This window comes from Coturnix japonica, chromosome 6 (assembly GCF_054131305.1).
Source record: "Coturnix japonica strain WE chromosome 6, WE-NBRP24, whole genome shotgun sequence".
Taxonomy (NCBI): Eukaryota; Metazoa; Chordata; class Aves; order Galliformes; family Phasianidae; genus Coturnix; species Coturnix japonica.
In genome coordinates, this window is record NC_140668.1 from 24520171 (window position 1) to 24534702 (window position 14532).

Below are 14532 nucleotides of genomic sequence, written 5' to 3' on the forward strand. Positions count from 1 at the left end.
CACTGCATTGCCTTCCCATGCTGATCTGCTTCCAGCCACAGGAAACCTGGAATCCTGAAATAAATCCAAGGAAAATGACCGGGAACCTAAGTGGTGTTTATTATAGATTAGGGCGCATTATGAAAGCTGTTACAGAGCGCTACCAATGTAAACTGTTCCACTAAACCTTATCAAATCACAGCAGCACATCAGCCTGACTTTGCCACATTTCCTGGTCTGTTTATGGAGCTGTTTCTGTACCGCCGAGCACTTTGCTTCTACCCAGCAGGGAACCACGTGCAAATAGCTGAGGGCACAAAACGCGAAGGGAGGCGGCAGGAGGTTGGGGTTTCCTCTGTGTTGTTAAGGGCAGTGGGTGCCCACGGGGCATGCTGGAGTTCCTCAATGTTTGGGTTTCTCCCCCCTCTCCAGGAGCTGTTGGCTGGCAGTGTGAGGCCGGGGGGGTCCCCCCATGCACTCACCATGGTGATTTCAGCCTGTGCTTGCCTCCGGATCGCAGCCCAGATCCTTTCCAGATGAGTCACGCTCCCGCTGCTTGTGACGACCTTGGGTCCAACAGAGAAGTCTTGTTGTTCTCCCTCGGCTGACTCAGCTTTGGAGGTGAAAAACTCTTTCGTGCTTTATCTGAGCAGGCACTCATTAACTACTCAGAGATGTAAAAAGCTGTTTCTTCTGGGCTGTCCCTCCACAAGATCTCAGGCCCGATACAAGGAATGTGCACACAGATGCTCTACACAATAGGTTTCCAGAACACAGAACTTTGAATAACAGCGTCATGAAGGTTGGAAAGACCACTGAGCCCGTCTAGTCTGACCATCACCATGTGGCCAATCTAAACCATGACCCTCAGTGCCACATCCCCACGGCTCTGGGACACCTCCAGGGATGGTGACCCCCACCCCCGTGCAGCTGTGCCCATCCCTCACCAGCTCATACAGCTCTGGGTTCCATTGGCAGTGGGGTGAAGCTCTAAGCAGAGAAGAAAGGCAGAGCCCACCTGCAGCACCTACTGAGCGATGCCTATTTCCAATCCATAGCAATCGTTAATGACTGAAAGCTTCTACCCAGGGCATGTGCCCAATTCCTACTCGTGCCACCAGCCCCCCACATCAGCTCGGTTCTCATTTCTCCTCTTTCTCATCTTCTTTCTCTGAGATCTCAGCAGCAAGTATCTCTTCATCCTCTTGGGCTGTTGAAATCACACGGATAGCGACTGATTCATCAGCAGACATTGAGGATATCTCTTCTCCCGGAGGGGGCCTTGCTTTGGGGGAGGCAGTGGGTGACCTCCGGTGCACCGGTGACTTTGGTGGGATAGGACTGAAATTGGGATCCTGAAGTACAAAAAATTTAAAAAGGGCAAAATCAGCCTTAGGAGAGCCTTGTTCTGGTGTTCTGGGGAGCTTTACTGCTGCCCGAGGTGACCCACGTGAGACTGACTGAATGGCTCAGGTTGGAAGGGACCTCAAAGATCAGCTGCCAAAGGGCAGCTGAAATGCAACCTGCATGCTTTGAGGGGAGGGAAGGTAGGACGGGCACAAGGCTTCCTTGTACCCAAAGCACCAGCTCTGCCTCCCTAAGGGCTCTATCCTGGCAAAAGCTTTGCAGAGATACCCAGATGGGCCCACCCACCAGAATAGGGGTAGCTCTATCAGTATAGCAAAGTGCTCCGGAGAGGGACCTGCATGAAGCCTCACTGTGCTTTCATGAAGCACTGCAGAAACTCAGACATTCTCAGCATCTCTCTGGGTGTTTACCAGCCTTAAAGCTGCAGTGCATTCCCTACCAGCTCTTTGCCCATCTTACTCTATCCATTCTGACCTGTGCCTCCTGCATCGCCTTCAGCTGCCGCAGCCTCCAGCGCAGCTGTGCCAGGTGCCCTTTGCCTCCTGCCTTCCCGACGGCAGCCAGAGCAGCCTGGAACAGCTTGGGGGTATCGGGTTTGGGGGGGATGATCAGCGGGTCTCCAGGCCCTCCTTTCTCATCTTTGGGTTTATTATTGTTTTTCAGCATTTTCCTGCAGCAAAGAGAATGGGAAATGATGTCAGCACAGAGCTACATCAGCTGGAACTGAGAAACCTTCCCAGTGGCTTTCAGACCAGAACTCCATCCCGCAGCCCACACTTACTTGGCCTTTTTACGCAGCAGCTTCTGAGACTCAGGGTAGTGCACCAGAATCTCGTTCAAATCCTTCTTGTCCAGAATGAAAAGGTTGGCAAATCCATGAGCCACGACGTTGGCGGTTCGGCGATTCCCTCCTCCAGCTGCCAGCAAACTGAGTGGAACACCAAGAGACTCAAGCACTGCTCCTGCATCGCCTTAAGGTGCTGCAGCCAAAGCCCAGAGAGCTGGGAGTGCCCATCCCTGGAGGTGCCCCAGGCCATGGACAGACCCTGGGCAGTCTGAGCTGGGGGGCACCCAGCCCATAGCAGGGGTTGGGGCTGGGTGGGCTCCCCCAACTTAAGCCATTTTAAGGGGCTCAGCACAGAACCAAGGCCCCTCAGAGGGCTGCATCCCCCCAGCAGTGCTTTGCTGACCTTATTTCTCCAAACACTGATCCAGCTTTCAGTGTCACCAGCACAGTTTTGCCATCAGGTCCCCCCAGCACCTGCACTTGTCCTGCCTGGATAATGTACATCTCACGGCCAATTTCCCCCTGTAACAGAGATGGATGCAGTGCGGGGTGCCCAGAAATGGGACACCCATCCCACACAGCATCTCGGTACCTTCTTGCAGACAAAGTCATTGGGCAGGTAGACCACAGACCGGAGCCTCTTCAGCATGTCAAAGATCATCTGTCTGTCACAGCCCTGAGCCCAAATGGAGCCAACAGCAGTCAGCCCATGCCAATGGAGCTGGGCACCACAAGACAGAGCCCACCCTGCAGGCATACCTGAAAAAGGGCCACTTTGCTGACGATGCTGTAGTTCACATCGATGGCGATGTCCAGTCGCATCTTGTCCGGCAGCTGCACCAGCAGCTCAGACTCATCTGTGAGATGCAGAATAGAAAACCATGTTCCCAGCACTCTCCCAAGGAGCTCAGCACCCAGTGATGCATGGGGATGGGTGAGTCTTGGAGCGGACACCACAGCTCTGCATCCCATTGGCAGCCCATGTGCAAACCCGTACACTACACCATATATATCATATACATCTATGGGGATAAAGAGTCAAATAAACCTCCCCTGCTCCAAACCCATTGTACTGTTTGCTTGGCTGCTCTTTGACAACTAGACTGAAGCAAAGCAAGCATAGTAAAATGCACATAGAACATGATGACGGCACCCTGAGCACTATGTGGCTCTCCGAGAGGCTCTCACCTAGCATGCCTTGTGAATGCCACGTGTACTCGTACCACGTTTTGACCCGGTTCTGGACTGTTCTGGGGATCCTGTAGAAGTTCATGTACTTGATGGTGCTGTCCATGCAGCTCCGGTAGTACGTCTGCCCGGCGGTGGCAGCACCCACCACATCCCTCATCTGCAGGGCAGGGAGAGTTGGAAGAGTCTGTTTAGTTGCTGTTATCACCTCTCATATGGGTTAAGCAGTTCAGGGAGTGAGGACATCTGCTGTGTGCTAACAGGGGGCTCCCAGCATCCACCGCATCCTGTTTGCTGAGCAGCTAAGGAGCTCCTGCATGGGGAACACTGCAGACTGACCCTACCACCAAGCCTGCCTCCCACCCGAGGTGGGACCCCCCTGCACTCACCTGCCCAATCATGACAGAGAAAGCAAAGACACCCGTGAAGTAGTTGAGAAGCTGGAAGACGATCTCAAAGAGTGTCTTGGGGTCTGGCAGGCCTCCGATGGTGATGAGGGTTTTGACTGCCCAGTAATAGCAGCGGATGTAGCTGGGAGGGGCAGAGGATGCAGCTGTGGTTACGTTTGGGGCATGAACCCCCCCAGACTGAGCTCACCATCCCTGCACCACACTCATAGTACAGCAGGAAACACCAGCAGTCACTGTCCCACCCACACTGCATGGTAAGCCTTTAACACACTTGCACAAGCCTTTATTTCTTCAGCCAGCTCTCATTTACTGCACAGGAGAATGGTGCTGAATGAATCAAGCATTATTTGGTATCTCCTTTTGCCCATGTTGTACAACACACAGCTGTGGGCATTAGTCACCAGGCAGCATTCAGCTCGTGAGCCAAGTGCTGTGTGTGCAGTGCTCTTTTCTCCTATGGCATCCTTGTCCCCAGCACTGGGCTCCCAGTTTACAGCCCCTTTGACCCATTATTGCTGCAGGCTTCAGCTCAGCGGGACCCCTCACAGCGGGCATAGGTGATGGGTTGATGGTTGGACCAGGTGATCTCAGTGATCTTTTCCGACCTTAATGGTTCTATGATTCTATAATCCTCACCTCAGAGGTTTGTATGGACCCAGCTACATCCAAACACATTTCTTGCTCCCATCCATCAGAGCATGCTGTGCTATGAGAGGACCCGAGCCCTGCCTCATACCTGTTTCCTTCCCCATCGTAGACCCAGGTGGTGGAGCCCAGTCCTTCGTAGGCTGATGCCCAGTAGTAGAGGCAGGAGTTCACGTGCAAGCTGTACAGCAGGTAGGCAGTGGTCCGAATCACTCTGCACAGCAAAAAACACAAGGAGTGAATGGGAGGGAAGAAGACAGGGCGTCTGCTGGGACAAACACACAGCATTGGCTCTGGCATCACAAGGAACAGCACACAGTATCCTTGGGGCAAGTCAGAAAGACTTGTACCCATGGTGTGAGCCATTTTCCCCAGTAACAAACAGGGATGGACATCCCTGACCCCCCCCCCCAATGATTCCCCTCACCTGTAGATGTATGCCTTGCTCAGGATGGCCTCCAGGCGGTTGTTGAACTCAAAGAAGGCCAGGTACTGGGAGGAGGAGGAAAGCAGTGTGCTCCAGCATGCCATGGCTTCCTGAGAAGCCACCAACCAGGGGGCACATTCCCACTGTGACACCCTGAGAGCCCGTCTGCCCAGCCTCTCTTCCCAGCACAAACAGCCACGGGCACAATTGGCTCCATTGGTACCCACCCTTCTTTGGAAACATGAGAGTAATAAGATGGAAATATTGACCAACAGCCCCCGAAGGCCTTTGAGACAAGACTTCCCATCCATTGTACAGCATCCGCTCATTAAGTACTACGGCTGTAGCCACCAAATCAGCACAGTTCTCTTCCACTCACCTTCAGGCAGCGGGGAAAACGCAGGAGTGGGTTGACACCGACTTTGAAGTAGAAGAAATCCAAGGGAAGGAGGCACACCACATCCATCTGAAACCCAGACACCAATGGGGACCTGCAGGCCAGGTGGGGTGGAACTACAGGTCATATCACAGACCAAAGGCACAAAGCAATAAAGTCACACCAAACCTTAAAGCGCTGCGATCGCAGGTAGTTCTCCTTCATGGCCTTTTTGTCACTCTGGTTGGGAATAGCAGGGAAGAGAGGGAAAGAGAGGTTGGAATAAGTCATCTTAGAGGTCCTTTCCAACCTTAAGGATTCTACAACTCTGTGATCGATGGCTGCTTGCAGAGAGCAGGATCACCACCAATGTGGTCATGCTTGGCTTTCCCTTTCTTTACCACAATGGGGAACCTGGTCCTGTTGTGCATGGAAGGGGAGCAGAGCAGGAGGAGCAGAAGTGCTGGCTGCAGGCCATCGCCTCACCCTTTCTCAGGACAAGCCTTGCTCATTTTTCACCCTGGAGGAACTACGCTGCAGTGCCAGCACCACAGAAATCAGAGTTCATGGGAGAAACCTCAGCATCTGTATCCTCCCTAAGCAGACCCAGCTCCAATGAGAAGGTGATGATCTATGCCCACATTGGTGGGAGACACCAACACTGGTGCTGCTGGAGGTGATGGGTGGGATTTCCCCATGGCCACGTCCCCTGGTGGGATGCAGTGCATGCAGCCACTCACTATGATGTCTCCTCCTCGGACAAACTGCAGGCGGGTCTGAAAGACGACGATGTCCAGCAGGTAGATGAGGTCACACAGGTAGTCCATGAGCAGCCAGTAGTGGATGTTGGCTGGCGTCTGGTAGGGGAAGGCCCAGCGGACGGGGATCAGCCAGCAGTTCCAGTTCCAGGCCAGGACAACAAAGAACAGCCATAGCACATACACCAGGTCTGAACACAGGGAAACATGCCCTGATGAGTTGGCTGCACATCCCTCTGCCATGCAAGCCCACCCTTCCCACACACCAGGCTGCCCAGTGCCCCATCCAGACCGGCCCTGAGCACTGCCAGGGATGGGCAGCTGTGCCGGGGCATCACCACCCTCTGACTAAAGACATTCTGCTGCCCCTCCGCCCCTCCATGTCCCACCCAGCCTCCACCCAGCCCGGCCATGCTCCATCTCTCACTAGTGAGCGGGTCGATGCTGCTGGGGAACTGGTAGCTCTTCACACGGTTCATCCAGGGCTGGCACTTGAAGGTGCAGCACAGCATCTCACAGTAATGCTCATCCTCTGCTGGCTTTTCCCCCACCTGCTCATCCCGTGGAGGTGGGGGTGGGGGTGGTGCTGGGGGTGCTGGCTTGGAAGGTGCTGGGAGAGAATCACAGAATAGCTTAAGTTGGAGGGGACCTTATAGATCACCCAGTTCCAATCCCCTGCTGCCACCAGCTCAGGCTGCCCAGGGCCCCATCCATAGCCCAATGCTCCCCAGGCTCCAGGAGCTCAGGGCCGTGCCCACTGCTCTATGGAGCTGCTCCATGCCTCTCGTCCCCCACCCTGCACATAGAGGCAGGGCTGCCCCATCCCAGGTGCCAAACCTGGCATTCCCAGCCTCCCATCCCAGCCCAAACTCACATGCTGTAGGGCTCTCTTCATCAGAGGTGACATCGGGGTCGGTCAGCTTCTCCTTCACCTTCTCTGTTCGCTCCTTGAAGAGCCTCACCAGCTCCTGCAGGCGGTCGTGGATGATGGCGCTGCTCTGGCTGGTGGCTGAGCCGATGCGCTCAGGCAGGCTGTGGGGTGGGAAAGCACAGGGGCACATCCAGCTCTGCTCTCTCTGCCTTTGGTGTCCCACTGTGTCCAAGACCACCACGTACCTGTCCCGCTGCTCCTCGTCCCAGTTCCCCTCCCCGCGGCCATCTGCAGGGGCTGGCACCTTCCTCCTGAGGACACAGAGCAGAGCTATGCTGAGCTGCAAGCCCACCTACCCCCCAGCCTGCATCTCCTGTGATAGGAAGCAAAGCCAATGTCACATAGTTTGAGCAGCACAAGGGCAGCCCCGAGCTCTGCCCCACAGCTCTCCTGCTCTGGGGCACGGTGAGTTTGTTTCCTTGCCATGGAAGATGCTTGGGGCTGAATAACACAAAGCCATGGCAGTGGATTGCTGGGACCCCGGCTCTGAGCACGCCTGTGACGCGGGGCATACACGAGGTGGGACCTGATGCCCATTTCCTACTGCTGATGGTGGCCTGAAAGGAAGCCCGGCTTCTGGGCGCTGATTCAAAGGCTGTTAAACGGCGCTTCTCAGCCCTCTGCTGGCAGCAGCGAGCAGTGCCACGGGAATCAATCAAACACAGAACGGATGGGTTGGAAGGGACCCTACAGCCCCCCCAGCCCCAACCCCTGCCAGGGCTGCCTGCCCCACGGCTCGGGCTGCCCAGTGCCCATCCTTCACCCCCCACTCCAGCACTGAGGGGGCAACACCAGGGCTCGGGGGTCCCTACCTGGGGGAGGCTCCAGGCACCACCAGCATGTGTGGGGAGCTGGGGGTGGGCAGTGGCAAGTGGGTGCCGTCCTCCTCCACGAGGTCACATCCACCATCCACGTCCTCGATGCCCACAGAGGGGCAGTGCCTCAACCCTGGGGGGGCACAAGGGCAGAGTGAGGGGTGTCCCAGAGCTCCATGCCCCACCAGCCACGTCTTCCTGTCCACTCAGCATGAATGGGTTTGTGGGAGTGCTGGGGAAAGAAGGTGTGTGTGCAGTGGGCTCAGCAGGTCGTCTGGGGGCAGCCATCTTCATGGCTGTTTGTTAGGGGCTGAGCTAGCAAGGCACATCACGGTGAAGTAGAAAAAATAGGAGTTTAATTCCCCAGCCTCTGTGCTGCAAAATAAAGCGTGCTTTTATTCTGTGCTTCTATACAAAAAGCAGCCAGGAACAGCGCCCACCCCCAAGCCACGCAAGCCCGTCGCCTAATACCTAAGGGGCGGGCAGGGGATTGCTCCTCATTGCAAAAATTGGGGTTGACCACTCCAGCCTTCCACCTGCCAGCAGCGAGGACAGGGATGCGGTAGCTGGGGACATTGGGGAGCTGCTCTAGCATGGGATGGGACGCGTCCCCGTGGTCGGGCGGCGTGTCGTGCACCAGCTGGTCTAGCTCAACGTCTCGGGAGCGCTTGGCCATGCTGCTAGGTGCCTAGGTGCTTCAAGCAGGGGCAGGGCTGCAATGAGAGACAGGGGGGTCGGAGACAGGATGGTTATGGCAGCACGGAGATGTGGGGCTGGCGTTGCTATTGGCAGCACAGTGAGCACCCATGGGCACTGTGGTGCCTATGCATGCTCAGCCCATCCTGACCCAACACCGTGCTGCTCTGCGCTGTACCTGCAGCATCTGCTCCTGAGGCTTCTCCTTGCACTGCCTGCTCTTGCACCTTCAGAGTGGAAAAGGAAAAGGAAAGCCATTGGAAGGGGAAAAACAGCCTGTGTGCTGTAATGCTGTGTGCCCAAAGCTGAGCGTGGAGCATGTGGAGCTCCGTACCTGTATGAAAGCACCTTCCAGATCGCTTATCTCAGCTTCTTCCCGCCGTGCAAAGCTGAAGGCCTCTTCTGCATAGAAGGCGTCCTCCAGCCCCTCATCGGTGGAGGGGCACAGGGAAAGGGGCAGGGCCCTGCGGGACAGACAGAGCACAGCTGGGGCTGAGCTGTGCATGGCGAGGCAGCCCCCAGGGTCCGGCCGCAGGGCATCAAGCTGCCCAATGCTCCAGCAGCAGCACACACATCTTGGTGCAGCAACCTTTCAGGCTGGGAGGTGCTTCAGGACCTCACCACCCTGAGCTGGGAACCTGTTGACATCTCAGTTTTCCCACAAGCAAGCACAGAGGATGGAGAGCGCCTCCTCTGCCCAACCACTGAGCTCGGGTAGCGCAGGGCACAGCCAGCAGCGTGCAAAGAGCACCCGCAGCGCTGGGTTGGATCTCTCAGCATGTGAAATCACAGCAAACCACAACCCGAGCAGGAAGATCCCCCTAAACACCGCCTGCTCTGAAGCTGCTGCCCACAGAGGCTGTTTTCTGCAGCAGGAAAAGAAGCAAAAACGCACCTCCTGTTCCTCGGCAGCACTCGCTGCTTGTGCACCCAGCTCCGACCCGCTCCCGGTGATCCCGAATGCAGGAGGTAACGGAGCTGGAGGCAGCGCCGTGCCCCGGGATCAAGCACAGCCCAGCGCTGCGGGCGCTGTTGCTACGGTGGCTGCGGAGCCGGAGCTGCCGTCTCCAGGAGATGCGCGTCAGCAGCGAACCCAGCAACGAGACGGACTGAGAAAGCATCCTCACGGCCGCGTGCCCTGAGCACCCTCCCAAAGCATCCCCCAGATCACCCTCCCGCAGAGCATCATGCATGTATCTGGTGTCCAGCCCCCGTGCAGCACTCACCCTGCGCTCTCCTCCACCTCCTCCTCCTCTTCCTTCTTCTTCTCCTCCTCTTCTCCCTCCTCCTCCTCCTCCTGCTCCTCAGCTGCGCTCAGGGTGCAGGACCACAGTCTGAAAGGGAGCAGCTCATTAGGTGAAATGCATAAAATGGGGCTGAGCTGTGCCCCCGCCAGCTCCATGGCCTTGGGAGCCTCCAGAGATGGGGCACCCACAGCTCTGGGCTGCAGTGCCAGGACCTCCCCAGAACCCCGTGACAAATGGATGGCAATGAAGTCTTAAACCCTCCAGCCGTACTGGCCATCCCATAGATCCTGAGAGCGCCAGGAAGAAAGCAGCCCCCTGCCCTACCTGGTCTCCTCCTCTTGCAGCTCCTCCTCTATGGGGGGAAGGGGATAGCCCTGTGTCCCCAGCTCAGTCCCCATGTCATCCCAGGCCACTGTTTCATGTGTGGCTTCAGCTCTCCAGCTGTCATCAACCTCCTCCAGCACAAGGTCCATCTCTTGGGGCTCCACAGGGACAATATGAACTGAAATGGGATTGGGGACAGCTCTGCAGTGCTCAGCCCCAGGCTGGGCCCCAGTGGGCAGTGCCACGTGTACTGCTGGAGCCCCCCTGGCACCTCACCATGCCCCAGCATTGAGTGTATGGGGCTGCAAAGTGCACAGCCCCACACGTGCACCCAACCAACAATCAGGAGGGATCAGGACATCGGTGTGGTATAAAACCAATTTATTGTGGGGCACTGGGAGGAATTCACACCATGAAACCAAGAGGAAACATACAAATTGCAATACAGAAGGGCAGAAAACCCAGCTGTGCCATCTGCTCTGCACTATATGTACCCAAACCATGGTCCCACCCAGGAGCCCACTCCCCCTAATCTACTGGTTCCAGCAGGATGCATTACGTATAAACACAGTGGCTGGGGCTCAATTGGGTCACCATTGTCCTAAAGGGATGTGGGGATGGGGTGTGTGCCCAAGCCTGGCACTTGGGGCTCCTGCCCCCCCCCCAAACCATGAGCCCCAAGCCCTGTTCCTGCTGTGCCTGGTGCTGCTGCCTTTCCTCCCCAGCTGCTCTTTCTCCACGGGTCGGTCCCACGTGCTGGGGGCCCTCCACTGTCTTCGTTTTCCATTTGTTTCAGAGGCTCTAAGCCCCTTTGCCCCCTGAAACAAAAGGAGAAGGAAAACATTAGGGAGCTGTGGGTTTGTGCTGCGCTCACTCCTGGCGCTCACTGCTGGCGGAGCAGCTGGCACGAGGCATCTCGGGGTGTCCTACAGGAGCAGCAGCACAAACCCCACTGCTCTTCCCTAAGAGAGCACACGCTCACATGCCATATCTAACCCCCAGCAGCAGAAGTTTGCTTTCCTCGGGTACCCTCTCTCAAAATCTGACAGCAGAAGGGCAGGATATGAGCAGTGAGCACTTACTTTCCTCCACGGGGCTGTAGGCTGTGGTGGCTGCTCCCTGCCAGGAGGAAAGGGCAGCGTCAGGCATGGTCCCTGCCCTCCCTGCCCACCCCAGGGCCTGCTATTCCCTCCCACCAACAGCAACACTGCAGACCCAGCAGCAGGATGGCACAGAGAGAGGCCCCACTGCTGCCCCTGCACACCCACCCACCCCCACAGCCCAGCACCCAGCACCCAGCCCTTGCTTCCCAGCATCTCCCTGCAGACCCCATACCTGCACGTCCTGCTTCTCCCTGGGCACAGGCTGTGGCATCACCTTCTCCAGCCCCTGGACGAACCAGCCGAACATGCTGCCAAACAGAAACCCGCTGTCAGACCCTGCATTGCTCCCACCACATCCCCAGCACAGTGTCACCGCCCATACCTGCCACTGTCCCCAACCAGGGACCGAGGGAGGAGGGTGGTGGTCCCCGGCTCTGGCTGCCCCTCAACCGCTGCCGACTCCACCTCTCCTGGGATGTTGTCTTTGGGCTTCACCCGAGTTTTAGTCCCTTTTGTGCCTGCTCAGGTTCGGTCCCAAAGAGCAAGGGGTCAGGCAGTGCAGACATCACCTTATGGGGCACTGCACAAAGCACTCACCTCCTGCTGTGGCACTGCACCGCTCCTCCTTCGGCTCCGGCTGCAGAGAGAGGGATGGACATGGCCATGTGCTGCTGCTGTCCCAGTGCACTCTGCATGTCGCACCTGCCCTCCTCCCCTCCTTTCTCAAGACCATGTCTGGCCCCAGCGGGCTGCTCGAGTGTTGGAGTGGGCAGGGAACACCCAGGGAAACCCCCCAGTGCCTTGGGAGAGGGGGCTGCAGCACCAGCAGCCACAGCTGTGCTCACCTGGGGCCTTTTTGGCACCTCTGGCTGCGGCACCATCCTCTCAAAGCCCTGCACCAGCCAGCTCAGCACACGTGCTCCTGCCCTGCAGGGAGAGCAGGTGTGGCTGGAGTTCACCTGGAATCCTGCATCCAATGTCCTGCATCCCTTCATCTCACATCTCACATCCCACACCTCACATCCTGCATCCCTCTATCCCACATCCCTCATCCCTCCAACCCATATCCCGCATCCCTCTAATCCCATGTGTGTCCATCCCACATCATGTCAGACAATCCCAAATCCTGCATCCCACATCCATGCCTACCTCAAATCCTGCATCCTACGACTCACGTCCCTCATCCCACAATCCCTTATCCCAAATCTCTCATCCCACAATCCTTTATCCCACATCCTTCATCCCTCATCTCACAACACTCCGTCCTAAATCCAATATCCCACATTCCACCTCCTTCCATCCCATATCCTACATCACAAATAACGCATCCTACATCCCCATATCCCACATCTCTCCATGCTATGTCTGTCCATCCTACATCTCACACCTCACATCTCTCTATCCCATAACCTGCATCCCACATCCCCTGTCTGCCCATCCCATATCCCACATCCCTCCACCATATGCCACCCCTCTGCCTGCTCATAGGGTGCTGCATACAGGGAACCCACCATTCCTCCGTGCCCGTGCCCAAGTCGTCCTCCAGCTCGCAGCCATCCAGCTCATCCTCCTCAGGGTCAAAGGGTTTTATCTCTGCAGGGAGAGCAGGATCAGGTGTGCAGGGGCTGGCAACCAGAAGGGAACCTCAAACCGCGGGCTCATTATTCCCCTTACCCAGAGCATCCTCATCCTCATCCTTGAGGACCTGCACCTCTGTCTGGAAAAGCAGAAAGCATTACCTGGTGGGGCAAGGGGAGAAATCTGCCCTTTGCCTAGAGCTGGGTGAAGGCAAAAAGCCACGTGGGGCAGAGGGAGCTTTGTGGATCTTCTAAAAGAACCAGGATGTGGGGACGTGCCCACAGCCCACCTGGTCAGGGATGTCAACGCTGGTCTCAAAGCTCTTCCCAAGTGCCTGCAGTGACCCCGGGGCCGGTGCTGGTTGCGGAACCACCTTCTCCAGCCCCTGGGAGATCCAGGACAGCACACTGCTCCCCACGCTGCAGGGCAGGGCTGTGTCAGGAGTGTGCATGGCAGCAGTGTCCCCACCCCCACTGTACCCCAGTACCTCTCAAACACTGATGCAGATGCAGGGGCCGGGTCCTCAGAGACTGCAAATTCCACCTTCTTCTCTGTTTCTTTGATGGCAGCTGGAAAAAGGCAGCTCCTGTTGCTGCTCCACATGCATGTTGGGGGTGGGGGGCTCAGTGGAGCTTACCCTGTGTGCGGTCTGCAGCATCCCCAGTGCTGGCCTTCCCTGCTGGCACCTGGGGTGAGAGACGGCCTCAGCCCAGAGCTGTTGGGCGCTGCTGTCCCCAGAGCCTTCACCAAAGGGATGCCCTGAGCTCTGGCTCTCCGCCTCCCTGCTCACCTTGGCTGGCTGTGGGGCCGCAGTGCTCTCCTCAGGCAGGTTCTGTGCTGGGGGCTGTGGGACCACCCGCTCTATCCAGCCCAGCATTGCCATGCAGCGGGAACAGCTGTCTCCAGTGCAGTCCTTTTGCACAGGTCCTGGGCTTCCTTCCTCTTTGTTCCTGCTTGGGCACAGCCAGACGGAGCCCGGCTCAGCCCTATGCCTCAGCTCTACCACAAGACACCCACACCCCCCTGCTTTAAGCTCATGTGCTCAGCACCCGCTGTGCTTCCCTGCCCTTTCCTCACCCCGCTTGCTGTGGCACGGTGACCTGGTGGCAGCCAAGTGAGGACATGTGAGAGCTCATACAGAGGATATCTCCTATGTTCCCTTTCCAAAGAGCCTCACTCTGCCCCAAATTCCCATCCCACGGGGCTGTGCCCTTATCTTCTTGCCTGAATGAGCATTGGCATAGCTCCCCCGAAGGGCCCAATGACTAGAAACCATCTCAGAAATTGCCTTTCACCCCCCATGGATATAAGGGATTAAGGAGCTGTGAATAGAGACGTTATCCAGGGGACAACAGGGACAGCAAGGAACGCCATGCAGCACATTGCCATTCCCACCACACTTTGGAACACTTGCAGCTCCTGCAAGCAGCACAGAGACAACGCCTGCAGCTGGCTTCCTCCATGACCCCATGCTCCAGGACACCCCAGGACACCCCATGACATAGAGGCTCCTGCTGACCCTAAACCCACACCAGCTCCCCAGGGATTAACACCATGCTGCCTGTAGATGGGATTACCAACACCAGCTGTTCCCTACTGCCCACCTCCTGGCTGCCACCCCAACTTCAGAGCTAGAAAACCCCAAACAGAGCAGCTGAGCTCATCCTAGAAAGCCCAGGAGCCAGCAGGTCAACCCCAGCCACTTACCGCGGAGGCACCAGCAGCGCTGCTGGGTCTCAGCCACAATCCAGGCGCAGTGCAAGGAGGAACCCCAAGCGTGAAGCACCCGTCCTGCTGCACTCAGTGCTGGCCTGAAGGATCTGGGGCAGGAGGCAACAAATCTGCGCTGGGCTGGGTTAAGCCTCCCCTTGCTGAGCCTGCCAATTGCTGCTTGATCCGT

At 57.1% G+C, this 14532-nt stretch overlaps 1 protein-coding gene across 5 annotated transcripts; it reads right to left on the bottom strand.

Annotated features, from left to right (window-relative positions):
* Nucleotides 1-75: 75 nt before the first annotated feature.
* On the bottom strand, nt 76-14471 carry CNGB1 (cyclic nucleotide gated channel subunit beta 1). 5 transcript variants are annotated; one of them, XM_015873787.3, is made up of 33 exons: nt 14340-14471; nt 13423-13582; nt 13270-13318; nt 13120-13201; nt 12922-13051; nt 12729-12771; nt 12566-12647; nt 11900-11981; nt 11652-11691; nt 11437-11572; nt 11287-11362; nt 11034-11070; nt 9952-10129; nt 9607-9714; nt 8715-8844; nt 8559-8607; nt 7682-7817; nt 7055-7120; nt 6813-6970; nt 6366-6548; nt 5921-6129; nt 5370-5420; nt 5184-5270; nt 4805-4869; nt 4469-4591; nt 3712-3853; nt 3323-3482; nt 2894-2991; nt 2727-2810; nt 2538-2656; nt 2129-2275; nt 1822-2017; nt 76-1334 (listed from the first exon to the last, which is right to left on the bottom strand). In XM_015873787.3, exons 2-33 carry the CDS (start codon nt 13513-13515, stop codon nt 1122-1124), a joined length of 3552 nt encoding a protein of 1183 aa, XP_015729273.2. In that variant the 5' UTR covers nt 13516-13582; nt 14340-14471; the 3' UTR covers nt 76-1121. The 5 variants fall into 5 exon arrangements, with proteins under 5 accessions (XP_015729273.2, XP_085407109.1, XP_085407111.1 ...); XM_085550983.1 differs by having other exon boundaries at nt 13423-13585; nt 14340-14469; XM_085550985.1 differs by lacking the exons at nt 9952-10129; nt 11034-11070; nt 11287-11362; ... (8 more) ...; nt 13423-13582; nt 14340-14471 and adding an exon at nt 8156-8397.
* Between the last annotated feature and the right edge of the window lie 61 nt (nt 14472-14532).